This window comes from Hemicordylus capensis, chromosome 3 (genome assembly GCF_027244095.1).
Source record: "Hemicordylus capensis ecotype Gifberg chromosome 3, rHemCap1.1.pri, whole genome shotgun sequence".
Lineage (NCBI taxonomy): Eukaryota > Metazoa > Chordata > Lepidosauria > Squamata > Cordylidae > Hemicordylus > Hemicordylus capensis.
The window spans coordinates 282881955-282906985 of NC_069659.1; the positions used below are offsets into that span (position 1 = coordinate 282881955).

General features: G+C 45.0%; 1 protein-coding gene across 5 annotated transcripts in view; it reads left to right on the top strand.

The window, feature by feature from the left end:
* NT5C2 (5'-nucleotidase, cytosolic II) overlaps nt 1-25031 on the top strand; it is a 144951-nt gene that overhangs the window by 21195 nt on the left and 98725 nt on the right. For all 5 annotated transcript variants that reach the window (XM_053305517.1, XM_053305518.1, XM_053305521.1 and 2 more), the window contains one exon: nt 4123-4253. In XM_053305517.1, the coding sequence (XP_053161492.1) occupies nt 4129-4253 (125 nt within the window). In that variant the 5' untranslated portion in view covers nt 4123-4128. Of the gene's footprint in view, nt 1-4122; nt 4254-25031 lie in introns of those variants that run through there.

The window sequence follows — 25031 nt, forward strand, 5'->3', positions numbered from 1 at the left end:
TTCTCCTCATCCCCAACTCTAGTCCTCATAGAGAGGCCGTTCCACTAACGGAAAGAGGGCGTTTTGTCCCCAGACCTGTGGGCACCAGGTGCAAAAAGTGGCTGTCTCACTCTTCTCCAGGTGAGCCCGCTGCAGCACCAAAACAGCCAGGCCCTCTCCTTTGGCCACAGTGTCCCATGGACAGGCTGCCCCTTCCTCCACTGGCTCCAGAAGCCTTGCTGGTTCTGCCCAGTCCTGCATAGCCTCCTTCCCCGCCAATTTAATCATTCCTGTTTCTGACTTCACTCATTCGGAGTCTGCAGACCTGGAGCACCCACATGACCGACACCGAGGAGGGTGAGTTCTCTGCTGAGGAGACTTTGTCCCAAGTCTCGATTTAATGTTTCCTCTTCTCGTCTGCTGATTTCGAGGTGCTCCTCACTAAGGCTGAAAGGGCTATTAATGATGTTACTACCTCAGACCATGCACAGGCTACTTCTGTTCTGGATCAGAACATGTTTCTGTACTCCTGCTCCAGCTGCCACGGTGCCTTTCCCTCTGCTTCACCTCCGAATGGTCCTCAGTCACAAATGACTGCTGGATACTCTCCACAGTTTCCAGGGGGTACTCATTCAACCTTTCCTTCACTACCCCAGACCATTTCATCATCTCCACCCATTTCCAGGAATCCGACCAAATGCCTTCTGATGAGTCAGGCCATTCTCCATCACTCTCAGATTCAGGCCATAAGACCCTGTTCTCGACTGAAATATGTCACAGTGTCTGTCTATCTATCTATCTATCTATCTATCTATCTATCTATCTATCTATCTATCTATCATACACTAAGGTCGTATGTGGCAAGCCCCGCCCACACTGTGCTTTACCAATTGGCAGCTGTGGCACGCACATGCATACAAAGAAGAGAAGATGAGATGCTGAGAGGGCAACTTCCTGCCAGCTCTTTCTTGAAAGTCATGCCCTGAGGGAGAGGTGGTGGTGGCAGGGGTCTTGGCAGCCACTGCAGTGGAAGAGAATGAGGAGGTGGTGGCAGCAGCAGCAGCCCACAGTCTGGGGTCTGCAGGGGGCCTGGGATCAGCTGAGGAGGTGGCTGCTCCATCAAGGTCCTTCCTCTCATCCCTTTGCAGTGGCCAGGCTCCAGCTCTGTTGCTCGTCCATGCCTTGGGCGTTCAAAGCTGCACACCCCAGAACTGGTATGCTTGGGCCAAGCTGTCCTACTGCAGGCACTATTGCAGCTATGCAAGACGTAGGGAGGAGGTACTGGAGTGAGTCACCTTGCCTGATGGCATGGCAGCCTGCCCCCGGGAGACAAGGAACAAGGAGAACCCTTCCCTCCCAGCCTTCAAACAGAGGCAAACAAACAGCACGGGGCTGGGCAGGGGAAGACCAGGAGGAGGCGAGAAGGGCACCTGCTCAGAGCCAATCACTGCCCGATCTGATAGTCTTTACTCAGGAGTAAAGCATATCCTTCTTTATTTCCTGTTCTATAGAGATTCCCACAATTACCTGGCCACCCTGATCAATTCTACACCTTCATATGACTCTCTGACTGCAACCCCTCCACACAACACAACGTCGCTATGTTCTGCGGAGTTGCGTGCAAAATTTGCCAGACTCTGACCGACAGTAAATGCTAACTAGACCTAATAACTCTTTAAACTCTCTAGCCTTTTACTCTAGGGCTCAGCCAATCAGCACACCAGGTGGGTGGGACCTAGAGAGCTGTTGCCTGGATGAAGGGAGTTCTTTGTTAGAAGAAGGTAGGCTGGAGGTGCACAGGAGGACATGTGGCCTTGGAGGTTGGCTACAGGAGAATAACCCTGCAGATACTTTAAAGAGAGGAGGGCAGGAAGCTTGAATTCTCATCAGGAGTTTGGTGAGTTCAAGGCAAGGAGCCAGGGCTTTGGCTTCGGGAAGATTAATTTAGGGAGAAGTTTGTTTAGTCAGACTTTGCGTTAGAAGTTATATTTCTTTGGAGTGTGTGCTCTGAATATTTTGGATACTGTTCTATTACAGTTTACCTGCAATGTAATTGAAATAAGAGACACTAGCCTCCTCGCCCCCAGGGTGTTGTAAAAGACAATACACATTTAAATGTACCTAAGACAACCTATTTTTGTAACCTACGAAATAGGTTTGAGTGTATTTAAAACCTAAAAGCCTCAGACGGAAGCAGTCTGTAGTAATTGAATAAAACTGTTCTTTAAAGTTCTTTTCTTTTTACAAGCCTCGCTGAGTTGGTTTTTAACTCAGGAAAAGGGACGGGGCTGAAGGGGGGTTTCTCTGGTGCAAACACGTCCTCAAATGTTGAGCAACTATCGGTTTTATCACCAGGTGTAGGCTTGCATGCTGAAGGTTTTTGTACTTGCCCATGAGCCAAATTAAGAGAACTTTTCCTGGGTTATCCCACCCCAAGCCCAAAGAGTTTCTGGAAACAAAAGGGGCAGCGGTGGCAGCGGCAGCATTTTGAACCTACTGATAATTCAGAATAGTTTTAGGAGAAGCTTAGCGAGGCAGGGATGATTCAGCATTTCTTCTCCTCACGTGAACTTGCTCTGAGACAAAGGCTTTAATCCCTGCAAAAGACTGTAATACTTATTGACTGATTTTGATTGATTGATATAAGTGTTACTTGAGCCTGTGGCTGAGTGTGGTGAAAAAACAAAAGTTGGAAGCAAGGACAAGAATTCTTGCTCTAACTTGGGTGTTTCTTCATATGTAACTTCCCCCCCATTTTCTGGATTTTTTGTGGGGAAGGGGTGGCAGAGTGGTACTCAGTCCCAGCTGCTTTTCAAAGCCCTTCCCCCTTAGAAACACAAAACTGTGAAATGGCTAGTGGACAAAGCAAGGGTTTTAGGCACCGTCCCCGAGTTGTGACGGTTTTGAGGTAGTATTCTTCAAGTTAATACATTTCCTGCTCTTTTTTTCTTCAAAATCTCCTCTCCCTAGGGGTGTGTATAGAACTGGCTAGTCTGGTTTGGTTTGAGTCCATTTCAGTCCGGCACCCCTTCGAACTCCATCTGGTTCAGTCCAGGGAGGTTCACAAACAATTAAAAACAACAATAATTTTTATTTACCCCCTTTAGGGGAGTTAGAGGTGGCAGGGAGGTTCCACAGAGGTTCCCCCTCTCCCCGCTGGCCGTTCATCTGCCTGTTCGGGCCTTCCCCCTCCGGCGTGGCAGCCATTTTGGAGGCCACTACACCTGCGCAATTGGCCTCTGCGTGGCTGGGGTCGAACCGAACAGGTTCAATGTTGAATATGTTTGATGTCAAACCCGTTTGCACATCCCTTCCTCTGCCTACCGCAGCATAGAGTTCTATTAGCTCTGCCCACTTGCTTGTCTGTTAACTGTCTGAATGTTCTGTACCATTGACTGATTTGAGGGCAGTCTGGGTCTTTTTTTTTGCACCCTTGGGATTTTCCCCTCATATTTTTTTTGAACACCAACATATTTGTGGGTCACTCCAAATCTGCTGGTTCCTCCCAACCACTGTTTCCTCTAATAGGTATTCCCAGATGTTCTTGACTACAGCTCCCAGCATCCCCAGCTACAGTGGCCTTTGGCTGGGGATTATGGGAGTTGTAGCCAACAACATCCAGGAATCCCTGTTAGAGGGAACACTGCTCCCGGCTGCCTAAAGTTTTTTTGGTCTGGTCTTCTGTCCGCAACTGTCTTAAATTTCAGCACTTTTTAATTTTTAATTTATTTTTATTTTTTTACACTTATATCCTGCCCTTCTTCTGAGGAGCTCAGAACAGTGTACATGGTTTTTTTTATTCTCACAACAACCCTGTGAAGTAGGTTAGGCTGAGAGATACATGACTGGCCCAGAGTCACCTAGTGAGTTTCATGGTTGATTGTGGATTTGAACTCAGGTCTTCCCGGTCCTAGTCCAACACTCTAACCACTACACTATGGAAATAGTACATAGATGCATCACCTCTAGTTTTGTCTTAGTTGTTTATTAATCCAGTAAAATACAAATTGTTTTTATCAGGCTCTTTGTAGTATTTCCCCAAGTATTGCTGACTAAATAAAAAACAAAACAGGAAATTGTTGTAGAACACTCTTGTACAACATGAATTGCAAACTAAGTCAATCTCTTTATTTTCCCTTCCAGAGTTTAATGACCACTGCAAAAATAAAAAAGATGACAACATCATGGAGTGATCGACTACAAAATGCAGCAGATCTTCCTGCAAATATGGATGGGTATGCTCTGAAGAAGTACCGTAGGGAAGCATATCACCGGTAAGCTCTTTATGTAGGCAAAAGTAAACATTCCAGTGATGTATTGCAGGGAAAGGTAAGAATACTTACTTTGGTAAGAAGTGGAAAAGTAATATTAGTATGCCTTCAATCTCAGTTTAGTGTGCAAGCTTGAATTGCTTTCTTCAGGTAGAAGTGAGAGGTCTCCAAACCTGAGGTTACCTTTAAGCAAGGTATGGACAGAAAATCATTTTGTGAACTATTTTGTGGTATCTGAATTTATATATTAAGCAGCCTTACAGATGAACATTTCAAGGCATAGTTGTCCACTACAGTTTTACCCATTACTTTTTTCATTGTGGTGGTGATGGGGGAGATGATTCTGTGCATAACTCCAAGAGCTCAGTCTGTATTTTAAAGGCAACGGGAAGGATATTCTAGGAATGGTGGTGGGGAGGGAGGAAGGTACACAAATAGACATCATTATTTGCAGTTTGGATACTTGTTGCCATTAGCTCTTTAAAGCTAGAAGTGGGAATGAGATTTGTTGTTCTCCATAAATGACCAGGCAAGTGGCTAAAATCAAGTTTGATTATACTCAGGCGATAGTGCCAGTATAGTTAAGATGAAGAGTTGTTTCAATGTTTAACCATTATAAGTCTCGAATATTTAATTCTATTGGTCGTAAAATTGAAGTCCTTTGTAAAATCTGCCTGACTGTATGCAGAATCAACTGACAAGAGATACTGCCCCTCTACATTTGATGCATATATGTTGAAAAATGGCTGAGATACAGTGGTTTAATTACAAACTCCCAAAAGATAGGGATTTAAGTGTTCACTACCTTTTTTGCCATCTGATATCATAGGTCATAATTGTCTGAATATCCCTGTAAGTAAGTAAGTAAGTGTGTGTGTGTGTGTGTTAATTCAAGTATATGGTGAAGTACAATCCTTTGTTTTGGAAAAAGCAATCTAGGATTTACTGAGTTATTAGCCTCTGAAATCCACATAAGAGGGTAAAAGGAAGTGCTAAAGGCACTTATCGCTGATTTTGCCCGTTGAGGGTCCTGAAGCGGGGTGGGGTGACTTAGGAGGTGGCAGGGGGCCTCGCAAGGGCACATAATAATTTGAAAATAAGCTTGCTATATCAGAGAGAGAGACTGTCCATGAATATGGAGGCTCCACTTAACCAGCATGGCTAGGAGCTACTATTATACTACCCATTCCCACAATGCTCAATCAGATATTCTTTTTTAAAAAGTCTGGAAATTCAATCATCCAAAAATCTTCAGCTTAAGATATGAGAGTTGAGATACTTTCAATTTTTGCTTGTGTTCTAAAAAGCATGGAACTTCTAAATTCCATACCATAAAAGCTGTAAATACTTTGTAAGTCTTGTATATTATGTTGTTTTAGAAATGAAGCTCCATGCACCCATACTTTGCCAACAGGTGCTGCTTTCCCAATCACTTGCTAGAGATAAGAACAGCCCTGCTGGATCAGGCCCAAGGCCCATCTAGCCCAGCATCCTGTTTCGCACAGTGGCCATCCAGATGCCACTGGAAGCCACAGGCAGGAGTCGAGGGCGTGCCCTCAACTCCTGCCATTACTCCCCTGCAACTGGTACTCAGAGGTATCCTGCCTTTGAGGCTGGAGGTGGCCCACAGCCCTCCGACTGGTAGCCATTGATAGATCTCTCCTCCATGAAGTCATCTAAACTCCTCTTAAAGCCATCCAGGTTGTTGGCTGTCACCACATCCTGTGGCAGAGAGTTCCACAAGTGGATCACGCGTTGTGTGAAAGAGTACTTCCGTATCTTGGTCCTAGACCTCCTGGCAATCAATTTCATGGAGTGACTAGTGTTGTGTGAGAGGGAAAAGAATTTCTCTCTGTCCACTTCCTCCACACCATGCATGATTTTATAGACCTCTATCATGTCTCCCCGCAGTCATCTTTTTTCTAAACTAAAAAGCCCCAGGTGTTGTAGTCTTGCCTCATACGAAAGGTGCTCTAGGCCCCTGATCATCTTGGTTGCCCTCTCCTGTACCTTTTCCAGTTCTACAATGTCCTTTTTAAGATGTGGTGACCAGAATTGCAGTACTCCAGGTGTAGTCGGACCATAATTTTGTATAAGGGCATTATAATATTAGTAGTTTTATTTTCAATCCCCTTCCTAATTATCCCTAGCATGGAATTGGCCTTTTCCACAGCTGCCGCACATTGAGTCGACACTTTCAACAAGCTATCCACCATGTCCCCAAGATCCCTCTCCCGGTCCATCACCGACAGCTCAGATCCTATCAGCGTATACTTGAAGTTGGGGGTTTTCGTCCCAATGTGCATCATTTTACACTTGCCTACATTGAACTGCATTTGCCATTTTGTCCCCTGCTCACCCAGTTTGGAGAGATCCTTTTGGAGCTCCTCACAATCCGTTTTGGATTTCACTACCCAAAAGAGTTTGGTATCATCTGCAAATTTGGCCGCCTCGCTGCTTACCCCTGCTTCTAGATCATTTATGAATAAATTAAAAAGCACTGGTCCCAGTACAGATCCCTGGGGGACCCCACTTCATACTTCCCTCCATTGTGAAAACTCTCCATTTATACCTACCCTCTGTTTCCTGTCTTCAAACCAGTTATCAATCCACACATGTACTTGTCCCCTTATCCCATGACCTCTACGTTTCCTCAGGATTCTTTGATGAGAAACTTTGTCAAAAGCTTTTTGGAAGTCCAGGTGTACTTAAGTCAACTGGATCACCTTAATCCACACACTTGTTGACACTCTCAAAGAACTCCAAAAGTTTGGTGAGTCAATATTTACCTTTGCGGAAGTCATGCTGGCTCACTCTCAGCAGGGCCTGTTCTTCTAGGTGCTTAACAATTTTATCCTTGAGGATGTTTTCCATCAATTTGCCTGGAACGGATGTTAGGCTAACCAGCCAGTAATTTCCCGGATAAGTTATATATTTTAGCAAGGAGGTCGGCAATTTCATATTTGAGTTCTTTTAGGACTCTTGGATGTATGCCATCCGGCCCTGGTGATTTGTTAGTTTTCATATTTTCCAGACAGTTTAGAACATTATCTCTTGTCACTTCTATCTGACTCAGCTCTCTAGCCTCCATCCCTAAAGAGCCTGGTTCAGGAACAGGTATATACTCGGTATCCTCTGCTGTGAAGACAGATGCAAAGAACTCATTCAGCTTTCTGCAACCTCCATATCCTCAATAATCCCTTTGACTCCTTCATCGTCTAATGGTCCAACCGCCTCCCTGGCAGGCTTCCTGCTTCTTATGTATTTAAAGAAGTTTTGTTATTCCCCTTGATACTTTTGGTTAAATGTTCCTCAAACTCTCTTTTTGTCTTCCTTATTGTCACCTTGCATTTCTTTTGCCAGAGTTTGTGTTCCTTTCTGTTCTCTTCATTTGGACAGGCCTTCCAATTTTGGAAGGAAGTCTTCTTCCCTTTTATGCCTTCTTTGACGGTACCCGTTAGCCATGCTGGCATCCTCCTGGACTTAGTGGTACCTTTCCTCCTTTTGAGTATACAACCTAACTGGGCTTCTAGTATTGTGGTTTTGAGTAAACTCCATGCACTCTGGAGTGAAGTGACTCTCCTGATTTTGCCTTTCAGCTTTCTTTTCACCATACTCCTAATTTTGGAGAAGTTTCCTCTTCTGAAATTCAAAGTGTCTGTGTTAGATGTCCTTGGTGATTCCCTCCCCGCATGTATGCTGAATTTGATGGCACTATGGTCACTGTCTCCTAAAGGGTTGATGACACTGACATCATGCACCAGGTCCTGGGTGCCACTCAGAATTAGGTCCAAGGTCGCCTTCTCTCTGGTTGGTTCCAAGACCAACTGTTCTAGGGCACAGTCATTTAGCATATCTAGAAATTTGACCTCTTTGTCCTGACCTGACTGTGAATTTACCCAGTCTGTGTGTGGGTAATAGGGATGGGTCCGGACTGGTCTACTCTGCCTCATCCCGGCGGTCTACCCGGTCTACTCTGCCTCATCCCGGCGGGTAGACCAGGCCTCCGGAGGCCCGGTCTACCCACCGGCAGGGCCTGAGGCCGGGTAGACTGGGCCTCCGGCATTGGGAAGCTCGCGCGTGACGTGCGCGTGCGCAAAAGGCTTGCCAGAGCCTTTTGCGTTGTGGAGGGGCAAGGGGCGGCAGGGAGGTATCCTGACTAGGCGTGTGCAATTCGGATTTTCGGTGATTCGGTTCGGGACCCGAACCGAATCACCCCTGTTCTGTTTTGTGCCCGAATATGGGCCACCCGAATCACCCTTGATTGGGTTCGGATTTGGATTTAATCCGAATCTGAATCGATTTGGGGGGAAAAAGGGGGCCCAGGGGCAAAATATTGGGGTGGGGTGGTATTGCCCAATGGGTGGAAGCTACCACCCCAATTTCAGGGGGATTGGGCAAACGGCTGATTTTTTGAGAATTTTAGAAGTTTTTGTGTCTTTGGGGCAGTTTGGGGGCAGAAAGTGGATCTGCCCCAAAAGAGTGGGGTGGGGTGGTAGTGCCTATTGGGTGGAGGCTACCACCTCAGTTTCAGGGGTATTGGGCAGAGGGCTGATTTTTTTGAGAATTTTTGGAGTTTTGGTGTCTTTGGGGCAGATTAGGGGCAGAAAGTGGATCTGCCCCAAAAGAGTGGGGTGGGCTGGTAGATAGTGCCTAATGGGTGGAGGCTACCACCCGTCCCCAATTTCACCCATCCCCTCAGAAGTTTTTCTGAGGTGTTAATTCTCATTCTATGATAGCAAATGAGATTTTTTCAATTAAACAACTCTCATGACCCCACTTTCACTTTTTCACACTCTCATTTACTAAGAATACGATGAATGGATCAATCTAGCACAATGCACCTTATGAAGAAAAACCTCAGAAATTCACCAAAATTCAGCCCTCTGCCCAATCACTCTGAAATTGGGGGTGGGTGGTAGCCTCCACCCATTAGGCACTATCTACCAGCCCACCCCACTCTTTTGGGGCAGATCCACTTTCTGCCCCCAAACTGCCCCAAAGTCACTAAAACTTCAAAAATTCCCCAAAAAATCGGTCATGAGCTGAATCACCCGAATTTTTCAGCCCCAAAATTCGGGTGACTCGGCTCAGCCCCGAAAAGTATCGGGGGGCAACGGGGGTGATTTGGTTCGGCCCCAAATCACCCGAAATTGCTCATTTCGGGCACAGATCGATCTGTGCCTGAAATTTTTTGCACATCCCTAATCCTGACGCCCCAATTCTTACAATAAATACAAGCGCTGGAGGGGGACAAGTGGCGGGAGGGGTAAGTAAATCCTCCCCACCCTTAAAGGAACCTCTTCCATGGTGCCGGACTGCAGCTGTGCGGTTCCGTGCACACCCCAAGTGGGTAATTGAAGTCACCCATAATTACAGCCCTGCCTCTCCTTGATGCTTCCCTGATTTCCTGCTGCAACTCCCAGTCACTGTCGGCGTTTTGATCCGGAGGGCGATAGAATGTCCCCAGTAGCACGTTCCCTTTCAGGCCTTGTATTGTCACCCACAGGGTTTCTGTGGAGAACTCCAGTCCACCTAGGTTTTCTAGCTTGTTAGATTCTATCCCTTCTTTAACATACAGTGCTACCCCTCCTCCAAGGCACCCCTCCCTGTCCTTTCTATAGAGTTTATACCCAGGGATAACAGTGTCCCACTGGTTCTCACTGTTACACCATGTTTCTGTTATGCCCACTATATCTATTTCTGTGTTAGCAACCAAGCACTCCAGCTCACCCATCTTGGCTTGAAGGCTTCTGGCACTGGCATATAAGCACCTATACGCGTAATCTCTCACCTGATGTTTGCTATTCTTTTGACTTTTTGACCTGCTGGCACAGGCTCTCATCTGCTCTGTCCCCTTCTCTTTTATCTGAATCCTTTGCACCTGCACACTTTAAAGGATGGCTTTTGCCAAACTGGATACTGCCCAGCTCCCATTGGCTGTTCCCCTGGTGTCATTTTAAAAGCTGCTCTGTAACCTTTTTGATTTTAAGCGCCAGCAGTCTGGTTCCATCTTGGTTCAGGTGCAGTCCATCCCTTTTGTACATGCCTTGCTTGCCCCAAAATGTATCCCAGTGCCTAACAAATCTAAACCCCACCTCCCAGCACCAGTGTCTCATCCACGCATTGAAGCCCCTCAGCTCTGTCTGTCTCACTGTACTTGTGCGTGGAACAGGTAGCATTTCTGAGAATGCTGCCTTGGGGCCCCTGGACTTCAAAATGCTACCTATCAGCCTAAATTTGGCTTCCAGGACCTCCTGACTACATTTCCCCAGATGTTGCTGTTGAATTTCTCTCTCCTTCTCTACAAGACACGATGCTTATAGAAATGCTACCTTTATAGTAAGTGTCCAGACAGAAATTCAAGAGGTCCCCAATCCAGCCTTCCTACAGATACACCCAATGGTTTTCTGTCTGATGCATCTCTACAAGGCACAGTTCTTTTTCTATGGTATGGGGAGGCCATCCTAATGTGATGGGTTGTCAGCCTCTGCATGCTCCCAGACGGGACCAATTGAAATTCAGTCGCTGTATATCTAGCTAGACATCTGTCACTCAAACCTCAGTTCCAGTCCTGTCTCGCTCCGATAGACAGCTCTTGGTTAGAGTTCCTTAGCTCTTCATATATTTTTCAGGTTAGTTTTTTCCTTTCCTGCTTCCTCTGTGCACAAGGAGGAGAAGGGAGTCGCGTTTGTGATACCAAATTGTTGTTTTTTTCTGTTTAATTCAACTTTGGTCCTTGCCATAGTATTGCTGGGCTATGGAGGTGTCCCAAGTTGGGGACTTGTTGAAAGGCACTCTCTCGGAGGGTCCTCATTCGGAGTCTCGGGGCAAGTAATCTGAACGGGTGCTCCTCTCCGCGTTGAAGACTCCTGGATCGGCAAATGCACTATAGCAGAGCATGGGACCTTTAATCACATGTAGACCCCATGCCCTTTCTCACTTGTGTGCTTTTGTGAGTAGACCCTCAATCTTACTTGAGTGGACTGTCCATTCTTATTCACCTCAACCTTGCAAGTGCATCTGCTTATGAGTAAAAGTGGTGGGACCTACTAATTACTAAAGATGTGGGGTTATTTATTTATTCTTTTGATGTTTATGCTGCCTTATATTAAGCATCTCAAGGTGGTTTACAAAAGTTAAAATATAATAGAATTCCATAAAAGTTACATTTAAAACTTTAAAATAAATTAAACATTAAAACCATAAAACACCAAGAAACAATTAAAAAGAAACACAAGAAAGCTGAGAAACCTGGCAGCCTCAAGGAGGAAAAAAGTCTTGAGTTGTTTTTTTAAAAGCAGCCACAGCTTTCACAGAGTAAACATTCACTGGGAGAACATTCCAGAGTCTGGGGGCAACAACACTCACTGGGAGAGCATTACACAGTCTGGGGGCAACAACAGAGAAGGCCCTGTCCCATGTGCATGACAATCTAGCCTCACTCAGTGTTGGCACATGGAACAAAGACTGCCCCCTGATGTAGGGGGGAGGGGCTACATTGAGCCTCACTGCTGAAACAGCAAAATATGAGACTGTACAAAGTACCTACAGTTTATATGGTGCAGAAGTTAAGATGGATACCTTGACATGCAATTTCCTCGCTTTTTAAAGCATGAGTGAGAATTGAAATAATCTTAACTCACATCTTGAACTAAAGGTTTCGAATGACTGAATCTAAACTGGGAGAAAATAGTGGAATAATTAAGGAAATATGACAATGAATAAAATCTAAGTATCGTTCTTTATTATGATGAGAAAAAGAAAATAAGTGCTGAACAGAGCCCAAATCTCTGTATCAACAGGTGAAATACAAATTTAAACCATTTAATAGCACAATTGTCTCGTGCCCCCATTTCCCTTTGTCTTGTAGTCCATATTATTTCACCAGGTTTTCTTATGTTGGTCAGTGTTGCATTTGGAAACTTCATGAAAAGTAAGCTACAGATTCCTGAGGTCACAATATGGTAGTAACTCAATAAGTCTGTCTTTCTTTTTGATCAAGGCAGCTCAAGTCTGTCTCTTGTCCTTTTCTAGGTAGTGATTTTTGCTCAATAGGGAAAGGTAAAAAGATTTAGAAGTGTGACATTATAACAATTATAATTGTAAACATTCACATATTTTTAGGCTGATGAAGTGACTCAGTAATGAAATCCTTAGTGATTGACCTGTTTGACAGCTTTGAGCAAGTCACTGTCAACTTGTCACAGTAAAATATTTATATATTTATAAATGTTCAAAGCACCTCAAATATATTAATTTGTTCTGGATCATGATCTGTTGTAGCCATAAGAATGGGTTATACGCCTGCGCAGGACCATTCAGACAAAATTGACTAGCTCTTCGAAGTGCTTAGTCCCACCCCTTGCATGTGGTGGGTTTCCTTAGTCTGGGCAGGCTAACGCCTTCTCCCCAGTTCCTTTCTGACTGCCATTGTGTTGGCATCTCGGTCAGTGACCTCCTTGGACCGGAACAGTTTTCTGTGGAAAAAAAAGTAAAAAGTTTAGTTTACAATGTGTTATGACCTCGGACTGGACCAGACATTTCCTATTCTAAATCCCTTTATTTTGACAAAAACGAACGGACGCTTTATTTGGTTACAACTTTGGACAGGACTCGGACCTCGAACAAAAGCTTAAGTATTTTAAATGCTTTCTTTCCCATCCTTTAATGGATATGAAAAAGACTTTTAAATACTGCGTTTGCTGCAATGCTAAACTTCTGTCAGAGGATGATCATGAGTTGTGTTTACTTTGTTTGGGAGATGAGCCAACACATCAACCTGTAAGATCTGTTTAGCTTTCTCCCACTAAATGAGAAAGAACAGATTGCTACGACTGAGGGCAACCTTTTATGATGAAGTGCTTTGCCCTGGCACCCCGATACCAAAATCTCCTGTACCTTCAACATCGCGTATAGTATTGAAATGGATGTTGAGCACGGTGCCGAAGCTGGTGTCGAGGACTGCCACTGCGCAGTCAAAATCATCAACCCAGTCTCCTGTGACAACTCCCACTGAGACGTTTAAGGTGCCAAAGCCGCCTTCTGAAACTTCCCTTTGGAAGAAAAACAAGTCCTGACATCCGAAGGGGAGCCACTCAAAGGGATCCCGATGCTGAAGGGGAGCCACTGCACAAGGAGCACCTAGAGAAGCGTTCAAAGTCCTCCACTGAGACTATGTCCCGTGCTACTTTTTCCTCGACGGCTCTCCAGTCAGTGACTTCGAAGCCTCGGTATTGTCCTGCAACCCCTGACATTGTGATCCTGGACTGTCCATTTCCCATGGATTGACACCGAGTGTTGACATCTGCATCGACACTGAAGGCAGTACTGGCCATGACATCGTCCACTCAACGTCAAGAACATTCCCTCTCGACGCTGAGGCAGTCACCTTCTCCAGCAGGTCACCCGACTCCACAAGCCTTTTGCCCTTCACCAGTTTCCTTTAGCATCGATGTCGAGGATGAAGACATGGAAGCCACCTTGGGACTGTGCGATGCCCAGTGGTTGTTGAACTTGCTTGACTCGGGTGAGAGCTCACCTTGGAGCTCCATCTTTTATGGATTTTTAAGTCACGGGCTCGATACCAAAGACGGCATGACTGTGTCAATTCCGAAGACTCTGGATGCTTCAATTTTGTTGGCTTTCCAGCCTTTCCATTCAATGAGCTGACAGTTGCAGGGGCGTAACGATAGGGGGGGCAGGTGCCCCAGGCGCCACTTGGGAGGGGGCGCCAAAAAGTGCCCCTGCCAGTCCCCTGCTTTTGGCAAAAAAAATTTTTTTGTGTGATTTTTTTTTTTTTTGTCATTACGGAGATCTCCGGTGGGCGGGAGCTCCCATTGGCTGCCGGAGAACACATGACCACCATGCTGGTTGTCTCAGTTCCTCCCTCCCTGCTTGCTGCATGCAGGAGGAGTGGAGCGGAGTAGTTTGCGAGAGCTGCTGCTGCTGGGGACGTTCCTTGACTCTGTCTGCCTGCCGTTTGCTCACCACACTGTCCTCTGGCTGCATTTTATTCTTCTGTTCTGCATTAACAAAGTAAGTTTCATTGCTCAAATCTCTCTCTCTCCCCTGTGTGTGTTGTGTGTGAGAGAATGCCCCTATTCCCTTGCATAACGTCCTCCTTTTAGCTCTTCTGTGCTTTGCATAGCAGGCTTCACCCCACCCCCACCCCTAAACCGAGGGTAGCTGCCTGCAAGTGGAGCCAGTGGTGCTCTCCTGGCTTGCAGTTTCTGGTTTGCATTGTGTGAGTCCCGGTGGGATTGCAAAAGGAAACTCACGCAGTGCAAGCCAGGAAAGCGACTTGTGGCTCCACTTGCATTGCCCGAGTTTCCTTTTGCAATCCCACCTCTGCAAAAGGAAACTCATGCAATGCAGGTGGAGCCACAAGTCACTCTCCTGGCTTGCATGCATGAGTTTCCTTTTGCAGAGGTAGGATTGCAAAAGGAAACTAGTAGTACTAGTACACAAGATCTTTGCAGCTCTGCTAGTAATTACAACTTCTGGATCATCCCTTAGCATGGGGGGTGGGGTGGCAATTTAATTTGGAACTCATTAATATAATTTTTGAATAATGTTCAGTCTGTCTGGATTAATACTAGGTTTATTCTTTATAGCAGATTTTTATTAGCAACATACAGTCTACAACATTTTCAGCCTTGTTCATTTGGTGCATATTGTTGATGTTCTGTCTCCAAAACATAAGTAAAGCATCTATATTTTTGAAGGGGGGGAAATCCCATTTAATACAGTGTGAACAAATTGGTCCAAAAAGTAGCAATGGGAAGTTTTTCTTTCTGCCCCTGTAGCTTTAATAAGATAGAGTGCACAAATATCACTTGATTAGCAGCTGCGATATTAATTCCCCTTTTTGGTTGCTTGACTCACAGAGAGAATCATGTCAAGGCAGTGGAGAACCAATTAAATTGATTTTAATCTTTGTTAGGGAAGATAACATGCCTTTTTCTCTCCTTGTTTAAATAATTAAAGTTTCAGTAGGTATTATTTCTGGCTTTAAAGAAATTGGTATCTTAATGTAATGGAATTCTTCTAATTACATACTTAATAGTTTTTAAAAAGTTAATCACGGTTTTTCATTCAATGTGTATTTTGTTTTACATATTAAACTTATATTTTCCTTTGAGAGAGTTTTAAAAATAAGAGGAAATTGGGAAGGCTTTTTTAAAACAAAGAAAAATCTCACCCCTACTTATTCATGATCTTTTTGATTTGCCTGTGTAATTTCAAGCAAGTCAGATGTAATTGCAAATAACATGCAGAAGATCCCAGGTTCAATCCCTACCTCCAGGTAGGGCTGGGAGAAACTCCTGCCTGAAACCTTGGAGAGCTGCTGCCAGTCAGTGTGGGCAATAGTGAGCTAGGTGGACCAATATCTGACTCTGTAGACAGCTTCCTACGTAATCAAACCATAACTTGCCCTTACGTTCAATCCAATTGGATGCATTCACATTCACAGCTTACATCCAATAAACTGCTGAGTAAGCACTCCAAACTAGGATCACACAGTGTGGTTTGCAATTCTGGTATATGAAGGGCCCAAACCTCAGTTTTGCTGTTCAGGTGCATAGGCAAACGGTGATTTAATTAAACCAGGAGGTTATTTATTAAGACTGTGTATGAGAGGGAAGCAGAAAGAGGAGGAGATCATGGCTCAAATAATGGTGGCTGAATGTGGCCATTGAGTTTCCCAGGAATACAACCAACGTAAAGTGTGCTACAAATAGACATTATTATAGAATTAATAAACATAGAATATCTATGATAGACTAGAATATATGTCTATTATAATTTAAGTCTCTATTATAATATAAGCATAAATCTTGAATAGACTAGAATATCTATGATGGAAAAGACTAGAATACCTGTCTTGTCTTTTCCATTTTGGGACACAAAACCTATTACTATGTTTAAAAGCATTTATTTTCTGGCCATGAGGACTGCAAACTTAGGCTGTTAGTATGCAAGACAGTTCTTTAAAATATATATTTCTAAAGAGCCTTGTAGCCTCATGTTTCCTTTTTCCTGTCCCAGTATACTTGCACGGATGCAGCCCACAACCCACATTTGACTATGACTGTGACACATTTCCATATTTCTGGGGGGAAGGAGAGTGGGGGGGGGGGCGCAATTTCAGTGCTTGCCCCGGGCGCCGTTTTCCCTAGTTACGCCTCTGTTGTAAATGAAGTTCATTAAATTAAGTAAGCCAAATAAACTTGGGCCTTGTATGAGACTTTCATTGTGCTTGTTGTAAGGGGGAGGGGACACCATTAAAACTTTTACCATGTTCCAGATAATATGCTGTTCTTTGATGTGGTCTCTGTCTTCTACACAAATGGCTATGCGCCTGCACAGAGACCACATCGGAATCTAACAAGCTCGATTTCTCCTGCTTTGGACAGTAACCCCGCCCCCAGCCACTATATACAGCTGTGCCACTTCTCATCCCCTCAGTCTTTATTCGTCCGCGCTTCAGTGAAACTCGTGAATCTTTCAGCTCCACAATCTGTTGGTTTAAGCCTATCCTGGTTGTTTTTCTCCTGTTTCTTTCTCCTTTAAGTTTATTTTCTTTCGTGCAGTGGCACTTTTTCCTTTGTATTGCATTTTATTTCCTCGGTTCTTCTCTCGAGCTCCATTCCCCGCTGGGACAGAGCATGGTGGTCAGCTGGCCTTTGGCGTGCATACCGGGAACGAAAAATTTTAAGAAGTGTGATACTTGTGTGCTAAACTCCTCTCTCCCGATATGCACTCGGAGTGCCTCCTGTGCTTACGATACGATACGATAAATCTTTATTGTCATTGTCCTGTACAGAACAACGAGATTGAAAGAATCTACAACAACCTCTACAGGACCTAACAAAGAATAGCTGAATATATCCCAATATACCCCCCCCCATACCCATTACTCTAAAAACTCTAAAAGAAACACTAAAGAACTCTGAGAACTGAAAAACAAAAACCCCATCAGAAACTGTATTTTGCTGCATTCAAAGCTAAAACCGCTTTTGGATAGAAGCTATTTCTCAAGCGGCTGGTCCTGGCCTTTATGACCCCATACCTCCTTCTCGAAGGCAGAAGCTGAAAGAGATCATTTCCAGGGTGCGTGGGATCCTGCACTATCTCTACTGCTTTGTTAAAACTCCTGGTGGCATAAATTTGATCTAAAGTGGGAAGAGTACACCCAATTATTCTCTCCGCAGTCTTAACAACCTTGGACAGCAATGCTCTTTCCCTAACTGTGCAAATCCCAAACCACACACAGATTCCATAGGTTAACACACTCTCTATGGTACAGCAGTAGAACATCAACAGTAGATTATTTGAAAGATTATTCCTCCTGAGAATTCTCAAGAAGTATAGTCTCTGCTGTGCTCTCTTCACCAGATCTTTGGTGTTTGCTCCCCATGTCAGATTATCTCTCAACTCCATTCCCAGAAATCTGAACACGGAAACCCGTTCCACACAAATCCCTTCAATAATGAGTGGCTGAATATCCGATTTACATTTCCTAAAATCCACAATGATCTCCTTTTAAAAAATAAAAATAAAAATTGAGGAATAAGTTATTCTCCCCACACCACTCAGTCAGCCACTCCACTTCCTTCCTATAGGCCGACTCCCCTTCTCCAGCAGTAATCAGACCAATCACAGTTGTGTCGTCTGCAAACTTAATGATCTTATTGCTGGGGTAATTGGGAACACAGTCATATGTGTAAAGCGTGTACAAAAGTGGGCTCAACACGCACCCCTGCGGCGTCCCCGTATTTATACTGAGGTCCGCCGAGACATGAGAACCCATCCTAACCCGTTGAGAACGATCTAATAAAAAGTCTAATATCCACCTGCATAAGCACAGTGGAAGCCCCAGATCTAATAATTTGGGCACCAATCTATGTGGAAGAATAGTATTAACTGCAGAACTAAAGTCTACAAAAAGCAGTCTTGCATAGCTCCCCTGTCTCTCCAGGTGGGTCAGGACAGTGTGTAGGGCCATAGCCACAGCATCCTCCGTGGATCTCTTCTTCTTATATGCAAATTGACCGGAGTCAAGTCCAACTGGCAGACAAGCCATAATACGATTTCGCACCAATTTCTCAAAACATTTCATTATAATGGGTGTAAGCGCCACCGGATGGAAGTCATTCAAACTATCTATATTTGATTTTTTTGGTAAAGGTATAATAGTAGAGGGTTTCAGGCAAGGTGGAACAGTAGCTTGGGCCAGAGATTGATTAAAAATCTTTATAAAGATTCCAGCAAGTTGTTCCGAGCAGTCTCTCAACGCCCTACCAACCACTCTGTCAGGGCCCATAGCCTTCCTCGTATTTATTTCCTTCAGTATCTGTCTCACTTCCCCCTCTTCCACCCTAACAATGTTTCCCTCGGGGAGTAAGGGCGGTGACTCTGGCAGCACTGCTGGAACCACTGCCAGTGTCACCTCAAACCGGGCAAAAAAGGTATTCAGCTCCCCCACCAGGGAGGCACTGCTCTCTACAGTTGGTGGACCACTAGATCTGTAGCCAATAAGTTGCTGAACCCCCTGCCACACTTGTCTGGTGTCATGACTGCTCATGTGGTTCTCAATTTTCCCCCTATACACAGCTTTTGCCTTCTTAATACCCCTCTTCAGATTCGCCCTTTCTATACCATACAATACCCAATCTCCAGTTCTGAAAGCAGAATTCCTGGCCTTCAACAGCCCCCGAACTTCCCCCGTCATCCAGGGCTTCCTGTTTGGATATATCTTTACATGCTTTTCCCTGGTGACGTTGGCTGTACAAAATTTAATATAATCCAAAACTGTTGATGTATGAATCTCCAGATCTTCATGGTCAAACACATTCCAATCGGTCTCCTGAAAACAGTCCTGCAACTGTTGAGAGGCCCCCTCAGGCCACACTGTAATAGTACGTGTTGATATCGGTGCTTGCTTCCTGAGGGGTGTATATGCTGGTGTCAAAAGCAGGGACACATGATCTGACCTGCCGAGGTGTGCCAGGGGCTTAACCTCATATGCTCGTTTAATGTTCATATACACCTTGTCAAGCATATTTCCCCCCCTTGTTGCACACTTAATATGCTGGTGAAAATTTGGGAATACCGCCTTCAAGTCTGTATGATTGAAGTCCCCCGCAATAATCTGCACTGCCTCTGGGTATTTACTCAGTCTGCTATTGATGTTTTCATACAGAATACCCATGGCCACATGTGCATTTGCAGTTGGTGCCACATACACCACCGTTAAAACTACTGCTGTAAATTCCTGGGGGAGATAAAAGGGTCGACATTTAATCATTAAGAACTCCACATCCGGGAAACAGTGGCTATCCAACCTAACAGAGTTTGTGCACCATTTGTGGTTTACATAAATACACACACCTCCACCTTGTTTCTTGTTGGAATTCTCTGTCCTGTCACACCGGTATACTGTGTAGCCTTGTAATTCAACGGCTGTGTCTGGAATAAATGAATTAAGCGATGTCTCTGTCAGCAACAACACACAGCAGTCTCGGATATCTTCTTCAACTCCAACACGCAGCCTCCACTCATCAAGTTTGTTTACCAATGACCTCACGTTGGAGTAAAAGATATTTGGGAGTGTTGATTTATGTCGTTGTTTCCTTGCCATTTTCTTCGCTCTCATTAAACCTCGTCCTCTGCAGCCTCTTTTCTGCTTTCGCTCTCTCCTCCTCCTCCTTATCCTCCTCCAGCTCCGGTAATTTATGATTTCTGGAATCTTACAAGCCCACAAATGCTCCCTCATAACACAGTTTCCACAGTTTCCCTTTCTACTCCTAAAAGACATTTCCTGACTATAAATAACACGACCAAAAAAAACCCGTCTCCAAGTCGAGGAGCTCTCAGCCGCAGCGTCTAAACGTGCCACCATCTTATATTTAATTAGAACCAAATCAACCAACCAAGGGGAGTGCCACGTAGTCGAAACCTGCTTGCATTGCCAGAAGTTTACTAAGCAGGCTCGACATAATAGGGTCTCTCGCTTGTGCGTGGCCCTGTGGGGTTTGGCTCTCCGTTCTTCGGAAGCCTTACAGCTAGAAAGGTCTCTCGGAATGGCTGCCTCTGTATCGGGGGACTGACCAGCTGTCCCTGCTGGAGGAATTGAATCTTCGATTCCGATACCGGCGGTGTTGCATGTGGCTTCAGCATCAGAAGACAGGGCGTACTCAGAGGAGCTCCCCTCCCCTTCACCCTCATCGGAACCACAACCGAAGGCTAAAAAGAAGCGGTCTAAGGTGACCAAGTGCTTGTAGGAAGACCAGGAACAGCCGCCTCCTCCAAAGAAGAAAGCATCTGGTGCTTCGACTTCATTGGATTCGGCCCATGAAAAGACAAGAGCCATCCAGCAAGATCACCCTATGGGGCAAGAAAGGCCAGTTTCCCCCGTACCGCCGGAAACCTTCAATGCAGCAGCAGCAGCAGCAGCAGCAGCAGCAGATTGGGACAATGATTATTTGGGAGAGAGTGCCTATTACCCTCCTAGATTTGATGAACGCTCATTGTGGCTTCCGCATCACCGATCCCCCCCCCCATGTCGATACCAAGAGGATCACCCTTTGCCTTGCCGTCAAGATGTTTCCTGTGGGTACTGGGATCGGTACCAAACTCTGGACTATTGTTCCCCTTTGGCCATGGAGCATGTGTATAACTCTTGGCGTCCGGACTACGGTTCCTACGACCGGTACCGATCAGACAGCATATCGGATCATGCAGGCTACGTCAGGCCTCAGTATGGACCACACTGTTCGGAGGACCGCACTTACGGTCAATCCTCACTTCCTAGACTGGAGAGGGTCCCTTCTTTGCACTCAGCGGTTCGCCCACGTTCCTGCTCTCCACATCGTTTCCTTCCGGATCGAGTGGATTGTGCAGCGCTGGCTTTACCCTCCTCAACGGAGCACCGCAAGTTGGTGCCGGTTTCGGAGCCTGCTTCTCCCCGGGGCTCAGCCCCCGCAACCCAGGAGCTGTCCCTTCCCTTACAGCCTGAATCGGGCAGTGAGGACAGTTCCTCGGACTCAGAGGATGTTTCCTTGGGATTGTCGCCCCTCGATATCCACTCAGATTCAAAGCCGGTGTCCCCCTCGGAAGACATAAAGCTCTATACAGCCTATGTGACTCATATGGCTTCCGCTTTGGTGGTGAACTTGGGGTAACCCTCAAGATGGTGAATTGGACCCGCTGTTTAGCCTGATTGACTCTGATGCCAACGTCCCAGCAGTTTTGTCGTTTAACCCTGCACTATTGATGGTGGTGAAAGCACATTAGAAAAGACCTAATATGCTTTCTCAGCCTAATCAACATCTTGTTTACAAACTTTTTTGAATGCTGTCGGTACCGAACATCATGGCTGTCCTCCACAGGGTCCTGTGAATGGTCTCATTGGACTTAAAGAACACTTATTATCATGTATCCATACGGCCGCAACATCGGCATTTCCTGAGGTTTGATAGGTGGGATTACCTATCAATTCAAGGTGCTACCATTTGGCCTCACCACGGCACCTCACGTGCTCACAAAGAGCCTGGCTCTGGTAGTGGCGTTCCTGCAAGAACACGACCTTCAAGTCCTGCTATATGTCGACGTTTGCTTGATAGTGGCAAGTACCCCTCAGGTGGCTTGGGAAGCCCTGAGAGTCATGGTCGATACCCTCCAAAGTTTGGGGTTCCAAATAAATTTCAAAAAAGTCTCATTTGGAGCCTACCCGGTGGATTCAGTTCATTGGACTGATTTTCGACACGGCTCTGGAGAAGGTCTTCCTTCCCGTGGCCCGCATCGTGGCTCTCCAACAGCTGGTGGTCACCTTTTTGGTGGGAGGCCCGAAAACTATGCGCTCTGTGCAGCGCCTGTTGGGACACATGGCGTCCAGCATTTATGTTTTGCCTCATGCCTGTCTTTGGATGAGGATCATTCAGCGGTGGTTTTTGGACGTGTTCGATCCTCTTCGAGATCCAGGTCATCTCTGGCGTTTGCTCCCTCCTTGGGTGAGGGCAACAGCCCAGTGGGGGATGAGTGTCTGGCATCTAAGCATTGGTGCCCCTTTCCAGGTGCTTCCTCACTCACGTATAGTCACGACGGATGCGTCAGAGCTTGGTTGGGGTGCTCACCTGGACGGCCTTAATCTGAGTGGGCACTGGTCTCCAGAGGAGTGGAACCATCACATCAGTTTCTTGGAGCTGCTGGCGATTTTCAACGTGCTGAAAGGGTTTCTGCTCCTGTTGCAGGGGCGGTCGGTTCTGGTCCTGACCGACAACACATCGGCGAAAGCCTACCTGAACTGCCAGGGCGGTACCTCTTTGAGGAGTCTTCTGGTGCTGTCCCTAGACCTGTGGTATTGGTGCCTGGACAACAGGGTGTCACAACAGGCGATGCATATTGGGGTGTCCTGAATGTGCAGGCCGACACTCTGAGCAGACAGACCATGGTCTCCCACGAGTGGATGCTGCATCAGTGGGGTTTGAGGGACATCTTTACAGACTGGGGTGTTCTGGCTCTGGACAAGTTTGCCTCGCAGGACAATACTCAGTGTCCCCTGTATTGCTCCGGCGGGGGGGGGGGGGGGGCGGCGGCTTTAGATTGCGCTCAGGTGGAATCAGGAAGGCCCCATTCTGAATGCAGGTGCACACACATTGCCTTTATACTCCCACCCAGAACAAAAGTCATTCTGCACAGAGATGAAAAGAATTAAAGGGACCACTGGTGGGGAGAGCAGTCCAGATCATGGTGGAAGCAAAGGGTTAGACACTTTTTAAAGTGGTGATTCTCTTATATTTAGCAGGGGGAGAGCAACTGGCCCTATCCAACTCCAGGACACCATCTCTCCAGTGGCTGTTGCTGGTATCTACCTTATGTTTCTTTTTAGACTGTGAGCCCTTTGGGGACAGGGGACTATCTTTATGTATTATTTATTTTTCTATGTAAACCGCTTTGAGAACTTTTGGTTGAAGAGTGGTATATAAATATTCGTCATCATCGTAGTAAATTTTTCTTCCCTCTTTTCCATGCCATGGTTCTCCTCAAAGCTCCTATTTTGTATAGAAAAAACTAAGTACATTAGTTCTAATGATGTACTTAACACGATCAGTACAAATATGTTCTCCTTTCTGGTTCTCATATGTGATCAGTGCTGCAGTATTCCAACTATGTATCTGGAATGGGACTGTAGATTTGATCAAAAATAGTTTTTAAAAAATCACAAATACTTTACTGATATTGGATATGTGTAGTATGTTAGTGCTGTACAACTTGAGAATTTAAGCACGCAAGTGTGTGTCACTAGTTATAGTATATTACTGTTATCAAACTCGGAATTGAATAATTCTGTTGACAAATAATTTGTGTTACACATAACACCCACTTAGTATGATTTAACAGTTTGACAGCACTCTGAAACTTGTTTAACCTGTCTAGTGAATGCTGACTCGGTACCTGATGGAAAATCAGAAGCCAGTATTGCATAAGAAAGCTTACTTATTTTTCACGTTTTTAAAAGGTTCTAGACAATTGAAGCTTTAAAAACTTTGTCACTGTAGTGAATTTTGCACAGTGCTTATTCTTGCACCTCAGCTGAAGCATGATTTTGTAAAGATAAACTTTTAATTTTGTAAACTTCGAATTTAGGGCAGCAGACACTGATTGTAAATTCAAGTAAAAGAAAAGAGTGAGACTGACTAAAAAACAATTGTAGTCTGCAGTTGTGATAGATAGTTGGGTTTATTTGTAATATGAATAGATTCTCCCCCCAGTCCACATTTCCTCTTAAGCAGAATGCATTAGTAGGCTTTAGACTAATGGCTGATGTCAACTGCACATCTTATTATATCTTGTGCAGCCTATTTGTGGGGAATGCCTATGGTGTAAACAAAAATAGGGACTGAATAATAGCTACCTTCTAACTGAAACAGTCAGTAATAAAATTGATACACTAAATTTCACAGTAGAAATAAAATTGATATGCCATTGTTGGGAAGATCTTCTGAACTGTTTACAAGTTGAATGCTACCTCCTTTTCTCCATGCTTTTTGATTTATCTAGGTTGAGGATAATTGTGAGGCTGGTCCCTCTGTAGGAGTACAGTCATGTACTGTGATTGTAGTTAAACAGGAAGGAGGTTGAGAATGAGACACCAAATTGCTGTGATGTCTATTTTTTAACTCTGAGGGAATACTTCTAGTTACCCTTTGGATTATTGTATGCAGTTCTTTGGTGTCTAACAGCTGTGATTAGTAAAGGTTAAAACAATGGAAAAAGTTGGGTTTCCATTCTCTCTTGTTACTGGCAACTGCCAAGGAACAGAACTCAGGTATTTGCTTTTATTTTATATTTTTATAATCTTAGTTGTAGTATTTCATGTTAGTCAGACAAAAATGAGTCTTCCAGTACAAATGCAGCTCTTATGTGGGTGATTATCTTTAGATACAGATGTTGTGAGCCATGGCACAGTACTTCCCTTTCCCTTTCAAATACCACTTTAGCTTAGGGTTGAGGCAAAAGGTCTGGAAGTTAGGCCTCTACTTCTGGATTCTAATCCTGCCTCTGCTTCACTTTAGATACGTTTTTTCTATATCACAGATTTCACAGAGGTGATGTGTGAAACCTGACCAAAACTGCCCTGACGAAAGGGGGTCAAAAGGTGGGCACAAAGTTCCCAACATAAATTGATCAGGGTTTTGTTTTGCCAGTGAATAGAATCCAAGACATGGAAATAGAGATGTCCCAAGTAAAGCTAATGTTTAACTGGAGTAGCTT